Here is a 21,238-nt window from a genome sequence, read left to right as displayed (position 1 = left end):
TGGGAGTAGCTGGGAACTTGGAATTCAAAATAGAAAAAGATCCGCCATTATCTTACTGATAGGCCAAGCAGCTCTGTGGAACTGAATGGCCTACTTCATTCCTAATTCATTTGTTTGTATGACTTCCAAATGAAGGTATGGAGGTGGTATAATCTTTGTTAAAGTTGATAGTCTACTTGCTTCTGAACTGGCATCTTATGTAATGTTATTCAATTTAACCATTGTACTTGGGAAGTGTGCCCAATGACATAATTGGTGTCAAAACAACACTGAGTCCAAAGTTGTTCAATTAACTTAAAATGTAACTGCCAATGAACTGAATGGTTTCTTAGGTAAAAACAATGACTGCAGATGCTGGAAACCAGATTCTGGATTAGAGTGGTGCTGGAAAAGCACAGCAGATCAGGCAGCATCCGAGGAGCAGTAAAATCGACGTTTCGGGCAAAAGCCCTTCATCAGGAATACAGGGTGCCCTAGGCCATTTAAGAGGGCAGTTGAAAGTCACCAAAGCAATGTGTAAGTTTTTAAACCACACCAGGTATGAATGGCAGATTTCTCTCTCTAAAGACTACAACTGATGAAAGTCTCTATTAGTGACTAGATTTATTAAGCAAATTTAAATTCCAGCTCATGCTCTTGGGCCTCTGGATTACTAATCGAGTGACATTATCACTACACAGTCATATTGTCTAATGCACAACAAACAGATGCAAGTTATGGTGGCTGATCAGATATACCGAGATTACATCAAGGACCCAAGACTGAAGATGGCTATGATGTATGATTAAGCAAAATCTGCTTGCTCTATTATAAGACAGTGCTCTACAAATCAATGCAATTTAGTAAAACCTGATTATATTTTCAAACTTATGTACCATCAATTTTAGTATTTTTCCACAAAAGAAAACACTGCTCCAAGACTCCTTTTCTGAGAAGATTGTGTTCCTGACATATTTTGCAAACAGTAAATATTACTAGTGAGCTTTCACACCAGACTGCAATACCATGCACACCCTTGCCAATGCTTTCTAATATAATGATGACTGTTCTAATGAAGCATGTTTTTAAAACAGCTGGCCTTTTGCCTGTCAACATCTTAAACCTATTCAGCATTCTGTACCATTTCACATTCCATTCACTGATGCTCAATATTACTGGGATCCAGACCTTAATGTAGCCATGGTTCAATCATGGATAAAGGAGGCGAATTCCAGAGACTAGGTAAGAGTGACAGCCTTTGACGTCAAGTCAGTATTTGTCCAAGTGAGATATTAGGAGCTTGAATAAAATTGAACTCAATGGAAATCGGGGAAAAAATCTTCACTGGCTGAAGGGATACTTAGCACAAAGAAAATGTTGTTGTGGTTGTTGGAGGCCAAGCCTTGCAGTTCCTGCAGGAGTTCCTTTGGCACTGTTCTCAGCTCAACCATCTTTAACCATTTAAGCAATGATTTTCGCTTCAGTGTGGGTTTGGATAGTTCCTATCCTGGGATTGTTTTTGGTTTGGTAGGGCCAAGTAAAATATGAAGATTCCACCCTGATTTGTTATCAATACTATAGTGGGCAGATAAAGTGCCCACTAGGCCATCCATACTTAAGAATGAGGCCTTTAACTGATCAATTAAGTAGCAATTTAGGACTTCAAACCACTTCCATAAATACTGGTCAGTGGCAGGCAGGTCACGTTTGAAGATTGTTTATGAAAATATAGTTTTGAAAAGGTAGGGGCATATAAATTGGGCAGGTGCCCTGCATGCGTTGTGTGCACCCTACCTCCCACAAGCTATCACTTTCCTCACACTTTGTTCCTCCCTATTTAACCTCCAAACTCTTCCTTCCATCTCTTCTGCCCCTTGCCCTACCTAGTGTGCCCAATCTCTTTCTAACTCTAAGAACCCAGGACTTGCCTCATTCTGGTCACCATTTCTCTTCTTTATGGAGATGCAAACAGTTGCAACACTGTCCTGCAGGATATTTATTGATTACTCAGCATTACATTCCATCTGCAGCTCCTTATCACATGAACCAGGACCTGGTCAATGCATAACCTTGTGTTAAGTGACAAGCAATCTCTATCATGAAAGAATCTACTTCCCCATGATATCAACAGAATTACCAGTTACTAAATCATCTACCATCAACATTCTGAGGGTCACCACTGACCAGAAATTTACCTGTAACTACAACAGCAAGTCAAAGACTGGGGATTCTGTGGCAATTAACTCTCCTCCTGGTTTCCCAAAGCCTCTGCACCATATCTCAGATGAGGGAAGTGGTTGAGAAGGAGACACTTCATGGTAATCTCAGCCAGTGTGGGAACTGAACCCAAGCGGTTAGCATTACTCTGCATTGCAAACCAACCAGGCAGCCAGCTGAGCTGACCAACCCCCATGCTGTATTTGCCAATTGCACTAATTTTTGTTTTCCTTTGATGGGATGCTGGCATCATTGACAACATCAAAAACGGTTGGCTATAATTTCCTTTGAATGGAGTGGTTTACTAGGGCTTCAGAGGGCAATGAGGATAAAGCCTCTTTGCTGGGGGTTTGAGAGTTTTCATGTAGACTAGACTGGATAATGATGGCAGAACTCCTTCCCTAAAAGACCTTACTGAAGCAGATGGTTTTGGTATAACAATCAATGATAGTCTTGTAGTCACCATTACAGAGATTAGCTTTCAATACCAGATTTTATTGAGTGAATTTAAATTCTACCAACTGACATGCATGGAAGTCATATTGGACTCAAAACGTTAACTATGTTTCTCTTTCCACAGATGCTACCAGACCTGATTTTCTCCATCATTGTTTTTATTTCCGATTTCCAGCATCTGCAGTACTTTGCTTTCATCCTTGGAATATTAGCCTGAGCCTTTGGATTACTAATCCAGTAACATTTTCACTATGGAAAAAAGGAGAAAGTGAGGACTGCAGATGCTGGAGATCAGAGCTTAAAAATATGTTGCTGGAAAAGCGCAGCAGGCCAGGCAACATCAAAGGAACAGGAGAATCAACGTTTTGGGCATAAGCCCTTCTTCAGGAATGAGGAGGGTGTGCCAAGCAGGCTGAAAAAAGGGCTTATGCCCGAAACGTCGATTCTCCTGTTCCTTTGATGCTGCCTGGCCTGCTGCGCTTTTCCAGCAACACATTTTTAAGCACATTTTCACTATGCACTGTTGCTCCCACTTAGATGAATTTATTTAAAAAAACACATTGGTTGGGTGACCTCTAACAAAACTGTCAGTAAGATCAGAAACATTTCAAGTGCTACTGCAAATGTGTCCTGTTGACTCATACAATCCTTTAGCATATAAATTGCAACCAGGTAATATTGGACTCAAAACATGCCAGCATTTCTGCTCCTCCATTTTTATGTCCAAAAGCACTTGTTTTACACTGGTACAGGTATGTAAAATCAGTTTCACTGATGCAGTTATCACCGCAGTACATATGGTGCTACTTGGAGAAAGTGAGGACTGTAGATGGTGGAGATCAGAGTTGTGGTGCTGTAAAAGCATAACAGGTCAGGCAGCTTCCAAGGAGTAGGAGAATTGACGATTTGGGCATAAGCCCTTCATCAGGAATGGGTACTATTTGTGATTAACAATTTTTTTAAGACATTCTAATGGAACCATGAATTAGTGTCTGCAATGCCAATATAGATTGTTTATACGTGTTGTTAATTCTCAAAAGAAGAGGGTTTACAGGAATAAGATACTGATGATTATCAGGACAAACTTTACTTTACCAGCCAATTTTAGTGTGCTGCACAAGTCAGTACATCACAAAATTAATTCAACAAATGTTATCATTCTTAACTAATCAATGCATTAAAGATTTTCCATAAAACTATTAATTCTTTGCCCTAGCTAAACCTACTCGTAGGTAGAAAAGCATGAACCACTTCCCCCAGACAATCCTCTTCTCTGTAACTTTCCTGAGTTTCAGTGTAAATGTATGAGAAGAACAGAACACAGACTTTCCTGGTGAGAATGCAGAAATTTGTCTTATTGCTTTTCTAAGACAGAGGATGATAAACATATTAACCCCAGTAAGTTAATTGTTGTTTTAAGTCTGTCCAAGAGAAAGATTGTATTAGTGAGTACAGTGGGTTCTTTCTTGATTATGTGTTTTTGGAGATAAGTCTCTTGATTAAACTTAAAATATAAGCCATAGCTATTAATTTAACCTGGTGCACTGTTTTGTAGAGGAATAAGACGGTGTTATTTTCTGGGTCTGTAGATTGTGAAGGAGAAAAAATGGCCTTTGCAGTGAGATGTCAGATGTGGGAGTTTAAAGACAGTTTAAGGGTTACTGTGGATTATATCTGCCATAAATGCTGTTGGATGTGAATCTTATCAGATCAAGTGGATCGGTTGGAGAGACAGATAGAAGCGATGAGGAATTTGCAACAGCAACAGGATGTGTTGGATGGCAGTTATAGGAAGGGGGGAAAGTCTCAGATACAGTCACATAGATGGGTTAATTCCAGGAAGGGTAAGAGAGGTCGGCACCCAGGGCAGGAGTCTTTTGTTGATATACCCATTTCAAACAGGTAAGCTGTTTTGGAAAATGTAGGGGGTGATGGATTCTCAGGGGTACGTCAGCTTCCAAGAAATCAATTGTGTTAGGGGATTCTGTAGTCAGAGGTACAGACAGACATTTCTGTGGCCAGCAGAGAAAAAGCAGAATGGTGTGTTGTTTCTCTGGTGCCAGGATCAAGGATGTCTCAGAGAGGGTGCAGAACGTTCTCACGGGGGAGAGGGGCCAGCAAGAGGTCATTGTCCATCTTGGAACCATCGATATAGGAAGGGAAAAGGTTGAAATTCTGAAGGGAGATTATAGAGAGTTAGGCAGAAATTTAAAAAGGAGGTCCTCAAGGGTAGTAATATCTGGATTATTCCCAATGCTATGAGCTAGTGAGGGCAGGAATAGGAGGATAGAGCAGATGAATGCATGACTGAGGAGCTGGTGTATGGGAGAAGGATTCACATTTTGGATCATTTGAATCTCTTCTGGGGTAGAAGTGACCTGTACAAGGAGGATGGATTGCACCTAAATTGGAAGGGGACTAATATACTGACAGGGAAATTTGCTAGAACTGCTTGGGAGGATTTAAACTAGTAAGGTGGGGTTGGGGGGCGGGGGGAACCCAGGGAGATAGTGAGATCAATCTGAGACTGGTACAGTTGAGAACAGAAGTGAGTCAAACAGTCAGGGCAGGCAGGGACAAGGTAGGACTAATAAATTAAAATGCAAGGGGCCTAACAGGGAAGGCAGATGAACTCAGGGCATGGTTAGGAACATGGGACTGGGATATCATAGCAATTACAGAAAAATGGCTCAGGGATGGGCAGGACTGGCAGTTTAATGTTCCAGGATACAAATGCTACAGGAAGGATAGAAAGGAAGGCAAGAGAGGAGGGGGAGTGGCATTTTTGATAAGGATAGCATTATAGCTGTACTGAGGGAGGATATTCCCAGAAATACATCCAGGCAAGTTATTTGGGTGGAACTGAGAAATACGAAAGGGATGATCACCTTATTGGGATTGTATTATAGACCCCCCAATAGTCAGAGGGAAATTGAGAAACAAACTTGTAAGGAAATCTCAGCTATCTATAAGAATAATAGGGTAGTTATGGTAGGGGATTTTAACTTTCCAAACATCGACTGGGACTGCCATAGTGTTAAAGATTTCGATGGAGAGGAATTTCTTAAGTGCATACAAGTCAATTTTCTGATTCAGTATGTGGATGTACCTACTAAATAAGGTGCAAAACTTGACCTACTCTTGGGAAATAAGGCAGGTGACTGAGGTGTCAGTGGGGGAGCACTGTGGGGCCAGCGACCATAATTCTATTAGATTTAAAATAGTGATGGAAAAGGATAGACCAGATCTAAGAGTTGAAGTTCTAAATTGGAGAAAGGCCAATTTTGACAGTATTAGGCAAGAACTTTCGAAAGCTGATTGGAAGCAGATGTTTACAGGTAAAGGGACGGCTGGAAAATGGGAAGCCTTCAGAAATGAGATAATGAGAATACAGAGAAAGTATGTTCCTGTTCGGGTGAAAGGAAAGGCTGGTAGGTATAGGGAATGCTGGATGACTAAAGAAATTGAGGGTTTGGTTAAGAAAAAGAAGGAAGCATATTTTAGGTATAGACAGGATAGATCGAGTGAATCCTTAGAAGAATATAAAGGAAGTAGGAGTATACTTAAGAGGGAAATTGGGAGGGCAAAAAGGGGACACGAGATAGTGTTGGCAAATAGAATTAAGGAGAATCCAAAGGGTTTTTACAAATATAAGGACAAAAGGATAACTAGAGAGAGAATAGGGCCCCTCAAAGATCAGCAAGGCAGCCTTTGTGTGGAGCCACAGAAAATGGGGGGGGGATACTAAATGAATATTTTGATCAGTATTTACTGTGGAAAAGGATATGGAAGATATAGACTGTAGGGAAATAGATGGTGACATCTTGCAAAATGTCCAGATTACAGAGGAGGAAGTGCTGGATGTCTTGAAACAGTTAAAGGTGGATAAATCCCCAGGGCCTGATCAGGTGTACCCGAGAACTCTGTGAGAAGCTAGAGAAGTGATTGCTGGGCCTCTTGCTGAGATATTTGTATCATCAATTGTCACAGGTGAGGTGCCGGAAGACTGGAGGTTGGCAAACGTGGTGCCACTGTTTAAGAAGGGCGGTAAAGACAAGCCAGGGAACTATAGATCGGTGAGCCTGACCTCAGTGGTAGGCAAGTTGTTGGAGGGAATCCTGAGGGACAGGATGTACATGTATTTGGAAAGGCAAGGACTGATTTGGGATAATCACATGGCTTTGTGTTTGGGAAATCATGTCTCACAAACTTGATTGAGTTTTTTGAAGAAGTAACAAAGTAGATTGATGAGGGCAGAGCAGTAGATGGACTTCAGTAAGGCATTCGACAAGGTTCCCCATGGGAGACTGATTAGCAAAGTTAGATCTCATGGAATACAGGGAGAACTAGCCATTTGGATACAGAACTGGCTCAAAGGTAGAAGACAGAGGGTGGTGGTGGAGGGTTGTTTTTCAGACTGGAGTCCTATGACCAGTGGAGTGCCAGAGGGATTGGTGCTGGGTCCTCTACTTTTTGTCATTTACATAAATTACTTGGATGCGAGCATATGAGGTACAATTAGTAAGTTTGCAGATGACACCAAAATTGGAGGTGTAGTGGACAGCGAAGAGGGTAACCTCAGATTACAACAGGATCTGGACCAAATGGGCTGAGAAGTGACGGATGGAGTTTAATTCAGATAAATGTGTGGTGCTGCATTTTGGGAAAGCAAATATTAGCAGGACTTATACACTTAATGGTAAGGTCCTAGGGAGTGTTGCTGAACAAAGAGACCTTGGAGTGGAGGTTCATAGCTCCTTGAAACTGGAGTCGCAGGTAGATAGGATAGTGAAGAAGGTGTTTGGTATGCTTTCCTTTATTGGTCAGAGTGTTGAGTACAGGAGTTGGGAGGTCATGTCGCGGCTGTACAGGACATTGGTTGAGCCATTGTTGGAATATTGCATGCAAGTCTGGTCTCCTTCCTATCGGAAAGATGTTGTGAAACTTGAAAGGGTTCAGAAAAGATTTACAAGGATGTTGCCAGGGTTGGAGGATTTGAGCTATAGGAAGAAGCTGAACAGGCTGGGGCTGTTTTCCCTGGAGTGTCGGAGGCTGAGGGGTGACCTTATAGAGGTTTACAAAATTATGAGGGGCATAGATAGGATAAATAGACAAATTATTTTCCCGGGGTCAGGGAGTCCAGAGCTAGAGGTTTAGGGTGAGAGAGGAAAGATATAAAAGAGACCTAAGGGGCAACGTTTTCACGCAGAGGGTGGTACGTGTATGGAATGATCTGCCAGAGGGTGTGGTGGAGGCTGGTACAATTGCAACATTTAAGAGGCATGTGGATGGGCATATGAATAGGAAGGGTTTGGAGGGATATGGGCCGGGTGCTGGCAGGTGGGACTAGATTGGGTTGGGATATCTGGTCGGCATGGACAGGTTGGACTGAAGGGTCTGTTTCCATGCTGTACATCTCTATGACTGTATGAGTGGCTGGGTCATACTGCGATTGCATGACTAAGGCCTCACAAACAACCATTTAACACTTCTGATCTTGTGACAGTTTTGTAGGGAGAGGGGAAATTCACCAGAATCCAGGGAGGATGAGAAACAAAAGGGGAATCTCCTGTGGACCCCTAACCTCTGGAAAGAAAAGCAGAATTGAATGCAGAGGGAACGAGAGAACCCTGTGAGGGATTAGGAATATTTACAATGATGATATTTGCCATCTTATTTTGAAATACAGCTGGTCACTTTTGAATGGAAAGTCTAAGAAAGATGATTTTTACTCAAACCACACACTTTCGTTTTGCAAGAGTTTAGACTTATTTTATTTAGTAGAATGTCAGCATTGGTAGTGAAAGATAGATCCCAAATTGGATCTCTTTTTCTGCTAAATGGGAGTGTCTCCTTGCTTCTCAGAAGCATCAAGAAACAGAGAGTTCAAATTGGCTAGGAGTTGTTGTACCCTAAAGGCTTCTCATTTTCTAGTGTAGCTTCCTAAAACTGGACAAATTGGCAATAGGTATTAGGCCTTCTAAAATTATACTACTGCTCTTTACTGACAGAAGTCCTCCAGATGTACTGCCTCAGAGTGGTTTAATAAGTGCACAGAAATTCAATTCAGTCATTAAAATTTACTTCTTTATTGAAATAAGATCAACATTTTACTGTGAATTATTTTTCTTCTATAAAAAGGACAACAATCAATAAAACTGGTTCCCAGACAATATTTTTGTCTCTTAATCATTGTGGTTAATTATTTTACAAAAATGAGGCGCTCACTTGTTCACCCCAGACTGCACAGTAAGTACTGTTAAGGATGCAGGTTTGCTTCCTGAGCTAGAAGGTTCATTTTCAGATGTTTCGTCACCACACTAGGTAACAGTTTTAGTGAGCCTCTGAATGAAGCACTGGTGGTGTAGCCCACTTTCTATTTGTATGTTTAAGTTTCCTTGGGTTGGTGATGTCATTTCCTGTGGTGACATCATTTCCTTTGGTGATGTCATTTGCTGTTCTTTTTCTCAGGTGGTGGTAAATGGGATCCAAGTCAATGTGTTTGTTGATAAGAGTTCTGGTTGGAATGCCAGATTACTCAGATCCTATGGATCATGGTAGCCCACAAGCCCACCAACACACTAAAACAGCAGCTAATGAACTTGAAACACCCTACAGACAACAAACAAAACTAATGTCATTTACAAATACCTTGCGAGAACTGTAACAAACACTACATTGGACAAACAGGCAGTAAACTAGCCACCAGGATACATGAACATCAACTAGCCACAAAAAGACATGACCCATTCTCACTAGTATCCTTGCATTTTGGTAAGGAAGGACACCACTTTGACTGGGACAACACATCCATCCTTGGAGAGCCAAACAGAGACATGCACGAGAATTCCTAGAAGCATGGCATTCCAACCAGAACTCTATCAACAGATACATTGACTTGGATCCCATTTACCACCCACTGAGAAAAAGAACAGGAAATGACATCACAATAGGAAATGACATAATCACAGGAAATAACATCACCAACCCAAGGAAACACTAACATATAAATAGAAAGCGGGCTATACTCCCAGTGCTTCAGCTGGAGGCTCACTTAAGATGTTACCTAGTATGGTGACAAAACGTTTGAAAACAAAACTTCCAGCTCAGCGAGCAAACCTACATCCAGTACCTCCACTTGAGCTACAAACCTTCTCAAAACTCGCTAAGTACTGTTATTTAAGAAGTTACTTTCACTGATTTATTGTTAAGTGTGACAAAGAGAAGAGTCCGCTTACCATAAAATGAGGCCGTGTTAGGATACACTTCAATTCCTTTGCATCACTGTTTTCTGGATAGCATGAAATTTCTTCCAAAACCTGCAAGATGTAACAAATGCATAATAAGCCTCTGCAAGTTGTTATGACACAGAGGTGAAACCCTCTGTTAATTAAACTAAACACCCAGAAAAGCTCAACTCGCCTCATCTCGTAATCTGTTAAAATATGAGTGACAGAACTCCTAAATTCCACTATTAAAGAAAAAACATCGATTTATTTAATTATAAAAGTGACTATTAAACAACGATTCACAACTCTGAGCCCTCCTTTCTCTTAACTGCTTATTACCTGCCTCCAACTCTATAACAATATGCTGTTCCAATAAGACACTTATTAAAATTACATCAGTTTAATTTCAAAACCACACAGCTGCTGTCTTCTTCTGTGTCCTTCTTCTTCAGGCTGAGGATAATTTCTGCAGCGGGACATTCATTTCTACAGTAGAACCAGCGAGAGCTGAAACCAGGGGGCTGTTGGGAAGGTGAATTCTTCACTTAAAAACTTATCAGTGTGCAGAGGCTTCTGGGTGTTTGCTAAACCGGAGACCGTTCACCCACCCACCTTCTCCAACCTTACACCGCTCAAGGGAAATCAGGTAATTTTCTTTTTCTCTTTCATTTCTTAGTAAGGGAAATTAGCAGGGGTTGCAGCACAGGCAGTGCAATGTTCCTCCTGTGGGATGTTTGCGGTAAGGGACACCATTAGTGTTCCAGCTGAGTACACATGCTGGAAGTGTACCTAACTCCAGCTGCTTGAAAACATGTTAGGGAACTGGATGAACTTAGGATCATTCAGGAGGCAGAGACAGTTATAGGTAAAAGCTACAGGGAGGTGGTTACTCTGAGAAATTAATATAGTCGGGTGACTGTTAGAAGGGGTAAGAAGCAATCAGTGCAGAAATCTCCTGTGGCCATTCCCCTCTATATCAAGAATACCGTTTTGAATACTGTTGTGGGGGACAACTTACCAAGGGTAAGCCATGGGGTACAGGTCTCTGGCACAGAGTCTATCCCTATTTCTCAGAAGGGAAAGAGGAACAGGAGGAGAGCATTAGTCATTGGGGGCTCCATAACTAAGGGGACAGATAGAAGATTCTTTGGGAACAAGAGAGACTCACATTTGGTGTGTTGCCTCAGGTGCCAGGGTCCATTATGTCTCAGATTGTGTTTTCTGGATCCTTAAGGGAGAGGGGAAGCAGCCTCAAGTCATGGTCCACACAGGCAACAATGAAATAGGTAGGAAAAGGGATGGGGATGTAAGGCAGAAATTCAGGGAGCTAGGGTGGAAGCTTAGAGCTGGAACAAACAGTTGTTATCTCTGGTTTGTTACCCATGTCACATGCTAATGAGGCGAAGAATAGGGAGAGAGAGGAGTTGAACACATGGCTACAGGGATGGTGCAGAAGGGAGGGATTCAGATACCTGAATAATTGGGGCACATTTTGTAGTAGGTGAGACCTCTGCAAATGGGATGGTCTACACCGGAATCAGAGGGATACCAATATCCTGGGGGAAGTTTGCTAATGCTCTTCAGGAGGGTTTAAACTAATTCAGCAAGGGGATAGGAACCTGAATTGTAGCTCCTGGTTGAGAGTAGTGAGGTCATGAATAAGATTTCAAGGTTGCAGGAGTTTACTGACAGGTAGGAAGGTGTTGTGAAGTGTGTCTACTTCAATGCCAGGGACATCCAGAATAAGGTGGGTGAACTTGCAGCATGGGTTGATACCTGAGACTTTGATGTTGTGGCCATTTCGGAGACATGGATAGAGCAGGGACAGGAATGGCTCTTGTAGGTTCCAGGTTTAGATGTTTCAATAAGATCAGGGAAGGTAATAAAAGACGGGGAGGTGTGGCATTATTAGTCAAGGACAGTATTATGGTGGCAAAAAGGATGTTTGATGAGCACCCATCTACTGAGGTAGTATGGGCTGAAGTTAGAAACAAGAAAGGAGAGATCGCTTGTTGGGAGTTTTCTATCGGCCTCTGAAATGCTCCAGAGATGTAGAGGGAAGGATTGCAATGATGATTCTGGACAGGACTGAAAGTAACAGGGTAGTTGTTATGGGGGACTTGAACTTTCCAAATATTGATTGGAAACGTTATAGTTTGAGTACTTTAGATAGGTCAGTTTTTGTCCGATGTATGCAGGAGGATTTCCTGACACTGAATGTAGATGGGCCAACAAGAGGCAAGACCAAATTAGATTTGGTACTGGGTAATGAACCAGGCCAGGTGTTAGATTTGGAGGTAGATGAGCACTTTGGTGATAATGAGCACAATTCGGTTACGTTTACTTTAGCAATGAAAAGATTTAGGTATATACTGCAGGGCAAGAGTTATAGCTGGGGGAAAAGCAGTTATGATGCGTTTAGGTGAGATTTAGGACGCAAAGGATGGGAAAGGAAATTGCAGGGGATGGACACATTGAAATGTGGAGCTTGTTCAAGGAACAGCTACTGCATGTCCTTGGTAAGTATGTACCAGTCAGGCAGGGAGAAAGAGGTCGAACAAGGGAACAGTGGTTTACTAAGAATTTGAATCTGTCAAAAGGAAGGAGGAGGCTTATGTAAAGATGAGACGTGAATGCTCAGTTAGGGTGTTTAAGAGTTACAAATTAGCCAGGAGGGACCTAAAGAGAGAGCTAAGAAGAGCCAGGAGGGGATATGAGAAGTCTTTGGCAGGTAGGATTAAGGAAAACCCTAAAGCTTTCTATAGGTTTGTCAGAAATAAAAGAATGACTAGGGTAATATTAGGGCCAGTCAAGGACAGTCGTGGGAAGCTGTGCGTGGAGTTCGAAGAGATAGAGGCGCTAAACAAATACTTTTCATCAGTATTCAGACAGGAAAAATACAATGTGTTGATGAGAATACTCAGATACAGGCTATTAGACTACAGCGGAACCTCGATTATCCGGCATTTAATCATCCAAATACTGGATTATCTGGCAAGATTGCAATGTCCTGATGCTCGGCTAAACCATGTTATCTGGCATTCAATTATCCGGAATTCAATTAACCGAACGAAATCCTCCCAGCCCGTGTCCTTCAGATAATCGAGGTTCCTCTGTAGACGGAATTGAGGTTGAAAAGGAGGAGGTGTTAGCAATTCTGGAAAGTGTGAAAATAGATAAGTCCCCTGGATGGGATTTATCCTAGGATTCTCTTGGAAGCTAGGAAGGAGATTGCAGAGCCTTTGGCTTTGATCTTTATGCTGCCATTGTCTACAGCAATATTGCCAGAAGACTGGAGAATAGCAAATGTTGTTTCCCTTATTCAAAGAGGAGTGTACAGACAATCCTGGTAATTATAGACCAGTGAGCCTTACTTTGGTTGTGGATAAAGTGTTGGAAAAGTTATAAAAAATAAGATTTATAATCATCTAGAAAGGAATAATTTGATTAATATTGGTTTTGTTAAGTGTAGGTCATGCCTTACAAATCTTGAGTTTTTTGAGAAGGTGACCAAACAGGTGAATAAGGGTAAAGCAGTTGATGTGGTGCATATGGATTTAAGTAAAATATTTGATAAGGTTCCCCATGGTAGGCTATTGCAGAAAATACGACAGCGTGGGATTGAGGGTAATCTAGCTGTTTGGATCAGAAATTGGCTAGCTTGGAGTAAGATGACAGAGGGTGGTGGTTGATGGGAAATGTTCATCCTGAAGTTCAGTTACTAGTGGTGTACCGCAAGGATCTGTTTTGGGACCAGTGCTGTTTGTCATTTTTATAAATGACCTGGATGAGGGCGTAGAGGGATTAGTAAATTTGTGGACCACACTAAGGTTGGTGGAATTGTGGACAGTGTAGAAGGATGTTGCAGGTTACAGAGGGACAGAGATAGGCTGCAGAGCTGGGCTGAGAGGTGGCAAATGGAGAAATGTGGAAAAGTGTGAGATGATTCATTTTGGAAGAAGTAACAGGAATACAGAGTACTTGGTTAATGGTAAGATTCTTGGTAATGTAGATGAGCAGAGAGATCTTGGTGTCAATGTGCATAGATCCCTGAAAGTTGCCACCCAGGTTAATAGGGTTGTTAGGAAGGCATATGTTGTGTTATCTTTTACTGGTAGAAGGGATTGGTTTTCAGAGCCATGAGGTCATATTGCAGTTGTACAAAACTCTGGTGTGGCCGCACTTGGAGTATTGCGTACAGTTCTGATCGCCGCATGATAGGAAGGATGTGGAAGCATTGGAAAGGGTGCAGAGAAGATTTACCGGGTATGGAGGGAAGTCTTATGAGGAAAGGCTGAGGGACTTGAGGCTGTTTTTGTGAGAGAGAACAAGGATAAGAGGTGACTTAACAGAGGCATACAAGATGATTACAAGATTAGATAGGGTGGACAGTGAGAGTCTTTTCCTCGAACGGTGATGGCTAGCATGAGGGACTTGGCTTTAAATTGAGGGGTGATGAATATAGGACAGATGTCAGAGGTAGGTTCTTTGCTCAGAGAATAGTAAGGGTGAGGAATGCCCTGCATGCAACAGTAGTGGCCTTGCCAACATTAAGAGCATTTAAATGGTCACTGGATAAACATATGGATGATGATGATGGAATAGTGTAGGTTAGATCGGTTTCAGATTGGTCTCACAGGTCAGCACAACATTGAAGCCTGAAAGGCCTGTACTGCACTTAATGTTCAGTGTTCCTTCATCTAGATCATTAATGTATAAAGTGAAAAGTTGTGTTCCCTACACTGACCCTTTTGGTCTCCTTATCGAAAGGAAGATATGTCAGCACTAGAGAGATCCAGACAAGATGTACTATGAAGACACCAGCTATGCTGGGACTATCTTATGAGGAGAGGTTGAGCCTGTACTCACTGGAGCTTAGAATAATGAGAGGCAACCTTATTGAAACATACAATATTCTTAAAGCACTTCACAGGGTAGATGTGGAAAGGTTTTTTCCCCTTGTGGGAGAGTAGAGGATGAGTGGGCATAATCTCAGAGAAGTAATTGCACATTTATAACTGAGATGAGGAGGAATTTCTTCTTTCAGAGGGTAGTGAATCTGTGGAACTCTATTGCAGATGGCTGCGAAGGCTGGGTCATTAGATATGTACAAGGCAGAAAAGACATTTTTAATTATAAAGGAAATTAAGGGCTACAGGGAAAAGGCTTGAGAATTATTGGATAAACCATGATCTCATTGAATGGCAGAGCACAGTTAATGGGGCAAATAGCTGACTTCTGCTCTTACATCTTGTGGTAAGAATAAACCTGTCATTTTTACAGACATAGAAAAACAACTTTATTTTTGTTTAGAACACAAGCTATTGCTTTGTCATTTTCTAGTCAACATTCCAGGAAGTTGGTCACTGTACAGCTCAGTGTTATTCTCTGAAACAGATTAAACTGCTGACATGTAAACTAGGATAAAACAGAATGGAATGACTAGGTAGCAGGAATTATACACATGCTCATTCTGAATTGGTTTGCAGTCTTTCACAGCAAAAATGGAAATCCAGTGGATAAAAATGGAAATCACAGTTCACTTCTCTTATTTATTTTGCATGAATTTAATTCTTAATCTTTCCAGAAGAGAATCTCATCCTCACTAAATTTGAAAAAAAACCTATCAACTTTTCGTATGTTTAGATTAAAATGTGGAAAGCAAATATTCTTACTAAGCATGGGTGAAGATAAATTTTAATCATTCCATGGGAATGCTCATTGCTAATTTCCATCTACTCCAAAGTGATTTGATTTTGTTTAAACAAAAAATTTCATCAATGCTCAACAACTCCTGGGATCCACTGTACTATCACCGAATAAGACAGATTTGACACAAATTTCATAGTTCAAGTAAAAGGATCTTAATTTAGTTTGCAAAAGTGCCATTTGAAATTACAAAATTGAAGATTATCTGGTTGGCATGGATGAGTTGGACCAAAGGGTCTGTTTTCATGCTGTACAGCTCTACGACTCTATAATTGACCCAAACTCTTATTTTCAATGCCAGAAAACATAAAATTTCTGCAAAGACTGCATGATTAGCAAAATGTCACCTCTGCTTTATCCTAGTATCTCAAAACCATACATTATTTTTCTCTTTTCCTCTCTTGAAAACAGTTTGACAATACTAGATTTCCATTTTAATGATGCATAATACTTTCCAGTATCTCACCAAGTTAGAAACTGAAAGTCTCACAGGTGAATTATTTGATGTCAGGATTATTTGATACTAGGATGTTGCCTGGTATGGAGGGAGGTCTTATGAGGAAAGGCTGAGAGACTTGAGGCTGTTATTGTTCGACAGAACAAGGTTAAGAGGTGACTTAACAGAGGCTAACTAGATGATCAGAAGAATAGATAGGGTGGACAGTGAGAGCTTTTTTCCTCAGATGGTGATGGCTAGCATGAGGGGACATATCTTTAAATTGAGGGGTTATAGATATAGGACAGATGTCAGAGGTAGGCTCTTTATCTCAGAGAGTAGTAAGGGCATGAAATGCTCTGCCTGCAACAGTACTGGCCTCGCCAATATTAAGGGCATTTAAATGCTCATTAGATAAATATATGGATGATAATGGAATCGTGTAGGTTAGATGGGCTTTATATTGATTTCACAGGTCGGCGCAACATCGAAGGCTGAAGGGCCTGTGCACTGTAACGTTCCATGTTCTATCTCCCTGGGTCACCTTCTTTCTTTTTGCTGCGAGCATGTTTCACATGAAAAGGTACCTTTGATAGAGTGTTTCCTAATTTCTTGGAGAACAAGATATTAGCTCTCCATGTGTTTCTGTGTTGATAGCAGTTTCTCTCTGACCAATTTTGAAAATTTCTGCATTTTATACCACTCCAACATCAGATCGTCTCATTGATTCAATGTTGGCAAAACAATAAATTCAAACTCAATTGGGTTATAATATCCTGGGGCATAATTTAAACTAAATAGTTAAATTTGAATTGTTGTCAAAACAGTAACCAAAACTCAGGCATCCATTTCACAGCCAAATGTTACATATTTTCAATTTTCCAGAACACTCTCATTCTGCCATCTAGTCATATACACAGGTGCTTGTAATCTCTCTGTTCAGATCAGCATTCTTTCTCTTTTAAATATACAGTACACGCCTTCAACTTCAAAACAAAGTACTAAACTCTAAAATTCAGTTATACCACAAGCTTAGGTTGAAAATTAGTTTGGGGAAATGGAAGGAATGTGGATATTTTCTCAGTTTTGTTTAAAACTATCATAGTGAGCGAGCCATATCTGATCTAAGTCATCTTTGTTCCATAACTCTGCTGCAAAGCACATATCAGGCTTGCAGGAAAATTAGGCCATCTTGCCCCCAGCTGCCTCTCTACTTGAACCTTGATTGTCTTCCACCTTGTCCTGTCCACTGTATGCTAATGCTAATCTTAGTGATGGGTCGAGGTTTGTGAGAGATTTCCCAGCTGTGAACCTACTGCCAGTCTCTGCAACCACCTGCTGGAAGATGGTGATAGGCCCACAGCAGCAATGACAATGGCAAGATGTCTTCACTTAAGCTCAATGGACTCACTTTAATCTGGCTTCAAGTTATTCTTCATTTGTCTTTTCTGCCCTGCAAGTTCCAAGGCAACTCTTCTGATGGTGGCAAGTTCAGAGCGATTGGCTTTACTTGAATTGTGGGACCAGTGTCCTGTTAAATTGAATAACTAGACTGTAGAGAGGGCTTTAAACTCATTAGAAGGGAAGGGGTGAGGTTTTGGGGAGGTGCAAAATGTAGGTTTATAAAGGAATTTTAAAGCAGCTATTGGGTAATAGCTGGGGGTGGGGTGGGGGTGCGGGAGAGAGGGGGAGTACTTTCGCGTGCAGTTGGAGATGGGTTGAACTAAAATAGGAGGGGTAAAGGAGCCGATACATGGAGACAGAAGAGAAGGAAATGGAAAAACAAAAGATAGCATCGAAAATATGAGAAGTGATAGGCAGAGAATTCAAGCTCAACAATCAAACAGGGCTGCATAGCAAAATTAACGGGACTAAGAATGTAAAAAGACAAGTGTTGTGTCTTGGTATGCAGAGCAATCACAAAAAAAGTGAATGAATTAGTAATATAAATAGATACAAACGGATGTGATAAAGTTGAGTGTACGGAAACATGCCTGCAAAGTGACAGGGATGGAAACTGAATATCGTTGATTTATTTGAAAATCAATGTTTTTTCATAAAGTTTGCAGGATCCTGAGCTTTATAAAAAGAGACATAGAAAACAAAAACAAGAATGTCATACCAAACAATAATGAAATATCAATTAGACCTCTGAGTATTAATCTAGAACACTGCATTCGATCTTGGGAGCCAAACTTTAGAAAGAGTGTCAACAACTCAGTGAATGCAAAAAAGACATAAGAACTATTGGGAAGATTAGAAAAGTTGGGATTCTTCTTGGACAAGAGAAAGTTTAGAGCTAATGTGAGAGATGGCTGAAGTGTAAACAATATTAAACTGTTTCCACTGCCAGGAGAGTTTATAAACAAAGACCAATTTAGGATAACTGGCAAAAGAACTAGAGAGGAGACAAAGAGGTTTTCCAATGCACTGAGTTATAATGCCATGAATAGTGCTACGTAATTAGCTGGTGAAAACTGACTGAATACCAATTTTCAAAATCAAACTGCATCTAAACTTGAAAAGGAAATACTTGCATAATTGTGGGGAATATCTGGAACTAATTAGATAACGTTTTAAAAGAGCCAGCATAAACATAATTTGCTGAATGGCCTTTTTTGTGCTGTATGAATCTTTGATCACTTGAAGGAAAGTGATAGATGAAAATATACCCAGTTACCTTGGCCACATTTGGCCTGAAACTATGAGACTTCATGGTACCAACAGTCAATGTGAGATCCACCTCCCATCATTGACAGCCTGCCACTGTGCCTCCAACTTCAGTGGAATAAATATATCTAGGATGGTAAGAGAATCTGAAACAATGGCTGATCACTATGATTTTGAGAGTCAAGCTGTAGATTGAAACTTGTGGGAAATCTTCTGAACTCAGCTCTAATTCCCAGATAGCAGTGGGAATGTCTTTTCAGGGTTGACTGCATTAGGTGTGTTCATGACCCTGACCTGCTCATGAACTGATTTGATTTCTCAGTCACAGCTTCCTGGTTCCTTACTACCAATTTGATGTAACTGTAAGGCCTTTAGGTACCTTCAGAGAGAGAGAAGTTCAGTTTCAATCATGGTGACATGGAATTGCAGATACAAATAGGTCAAGTTGTGACAAAATGGTGGGTTAGTCCTAAAAGACATTTGAGATTCTCAGTCACTTTACTAATATCAATGTATATCTACACTTTATTTCGACTAAACTTGTTTGATCCAACATGACAGCAGAGTAGGACACTGCAGCAGGAGTTCAACCACTCCATCCGCTTCTTTTCTGTTTTGTTCCTTCATTCTTTCTTCTCAACAGCGTCCTGAAATCCCAGCCCTCAGCACAAACTCAGTGAGGTGTCCTCTTGGGAGGTGTGGCAATCTTTCAGCTCAACGTGGCCGCAGTGTGAACTTACAGCCTCAAGGTGATTCCTGGTCAGTCTCCCAGCCTTCAGAGCCTCGAAGTGAAACCCAGTGTGGTCTGCAGTTGAGGCCTGGCACGGACTGGAAGCTACTTGCCAGCGTGGACTGGGTTGGAAGGACTGTTGTTCTGAAGTCTTTATTTCTCTACTTTCTAATTTATTCCTACAATCTGTAATGCTGGACTTCTTATTTCTTAAGTGACGACTTGTAAACTTTTCATTGTACTCATGTGAGTTCACATGACAATAAAGCTGATTCAATTTGAATTTACAAATTTGATGGGACTTGCATTTTGCTAGATTTCTGATTCTGTGACATAACCATTATTTCACCATAAGCTGTAATTAGATGTGTGTTTGAAGATACACCTACAATGTCACCAACTTTAACAAAACAAAAAAAATCCAATTCAAGATCGCATACAATGCAGAGCAAGAAATCTTGGAGTATACATTACAATAATGTACGGTTCAATAATGTCTCAAGCCTACATAAGGCTAACTATGGTATCACAGAGTCATAGAGATGTACAGCATGGAAACGACCCTTCAGTCCAACCCGTCCATGCCGACCAGAGTTCAGAGGACAATGGTATGAAATGTGTATTTTGATAGGACATGAGACAATAGGCTCTCAGAATGATTAACATGTAAATGTCAATCTAAAGCACAAAAGCTGACATACAGTACAACTAAAATTGTGCAACTTGCCTCTTTGGCTCTCTGGACAGCATCACTGGGTGGATTCCTAATCTGTGGTGATGACTTTGTGTTGATCTTGTCATACAGCTAGCACAGAAAAATAAAAGAAATATAAATGCAAACAAGAATAGGTACAAACAGAACATTGTTTGTAAATTATTGTAAACTCTTTCCTTTCCAAAAATGACTCACATAGATTACTCACTCACTCACTGCTGCACAAGTTATGCAACATACTTGTATAATAATTTTTCACTAGGCTAAATTTGCAATTCACTTCAGGATGCTGCTTCTTGATATGACTATACGTGTGCAAAGCTGGTGTTTTTACTGCGCAGTGTTATGAATAACTAGTTTACGATTCATATGTTTTAGAATGCATATTTTAGTTTTAATTGTTGAAAATAGGAGTAACCGGTTGAGTATAAGGTAAAAACAACCGTAATTAAAAGGCAATTCAAAAAAGTGGAATTTATTGTATTTCAAAGGTCTTGTTGATTTAAGAGATCCATAATGAGAAAGATCATGTAAAGATCTGGAGCCATACTTTTGTAGCTATTCCAGCAGAGGATAAGTAATTAGAGTCCTAGAGATGTACAGTATGGAAAGAGACCCTTTGGTCCAACTTGTCCACAAGATTAATTTAGTCCCATTTGCCAGCATTTGGCTCATATCCCTCCAAACTCTTCCTATTCATGTATCCATCCAGATGACTTTTAAATGTTGTAGTTGTACCAGCTTCCACTACTTCCTGTGGCAGCTTATTCCACATATGCACTACCCTTTGCGTGAAAAAGTTGTCCCTTAGGCCCCTTTTAAATCTTTCCCCTCTCACCCCAAACCCATGTTCTCTACTTCTGGACTCCCCCACCTCAGAGAAAAGACTTTGTCTATTTACCCTATCCATGCCCCTCATGTTTATAAACTTCTATAAGGTCATCCCTCAGCCTCCGATGCTCCAGCGGAAAAAAAGCCCCAGCCTATTCAGCCTCTCTCTATAGCTCAAACCCTCCAACCCTGGCAACATCCTTGTAAATCTTTTCTGAAACCTTTCAAGTTTTACAACATCCTTCTGATAGGAAGGAGACCAGAAT

The 21,238-nt window shown here is 40.8% G+C and overlaps 1 protein-coding gene across 11 annotated transcripts in view; it reads right to left on the bottom strand.

Moving 5' to 3' along the window:
• caska (calcium/calmodulin-dependent serine protein kinase a) overlaps positions 1 to 21,238 on the bottom strand; it is a 609,390-nt gene that overhangs the window by 71,807 nt on the left and 516,345 nt on the right. For 10 of the 11 annotated variants that reach the window (XM_087992817.1, XM_087992820.1, XM_087992823.1 and 7 more), the window contains 2 exons: positions 20,154 to 20,231; positions 9,891 to 9,971 (listed from right to left, as the gene is read on the bottom strand). In XM_087992817.1, the coding sequence (XP_087848943.1) occupies positions 9,891 to 9,971; positions 20,154 to 20,231 (159 nt within the window). The remainder of the gene's footprint in view (positions 1 to 9,890; positions 9,972 to 20,153; positions 20,232 to 21,238) is intronic. The other variant, XM_087992822.1, reaches the window with a different exon arrangement.

Source organism: Chiloscyllium plagiosum, unplaced genomic scaffold (genome assembly GCF_037043375.1).
Source record: "Chiloscyllium plagiosum isolate Xiang-an unplaced genomic scaffold, Cpla_swu_hap1 HiC_scaffold_12, whole genome shotgun sequence".
NCBI classification, from domain to species: Eukaryota; Metazoa; Chordata; class Chondrichthyes; order Orectolobiformes; family Hemiscylliidae; genus Chiloscyllium; species Chiloscyllium plagiosum.
Note: the sequence above shows the minus strand (reverse complement) of the source record. Positions and strands in the feature narration are given on the sequence as shown.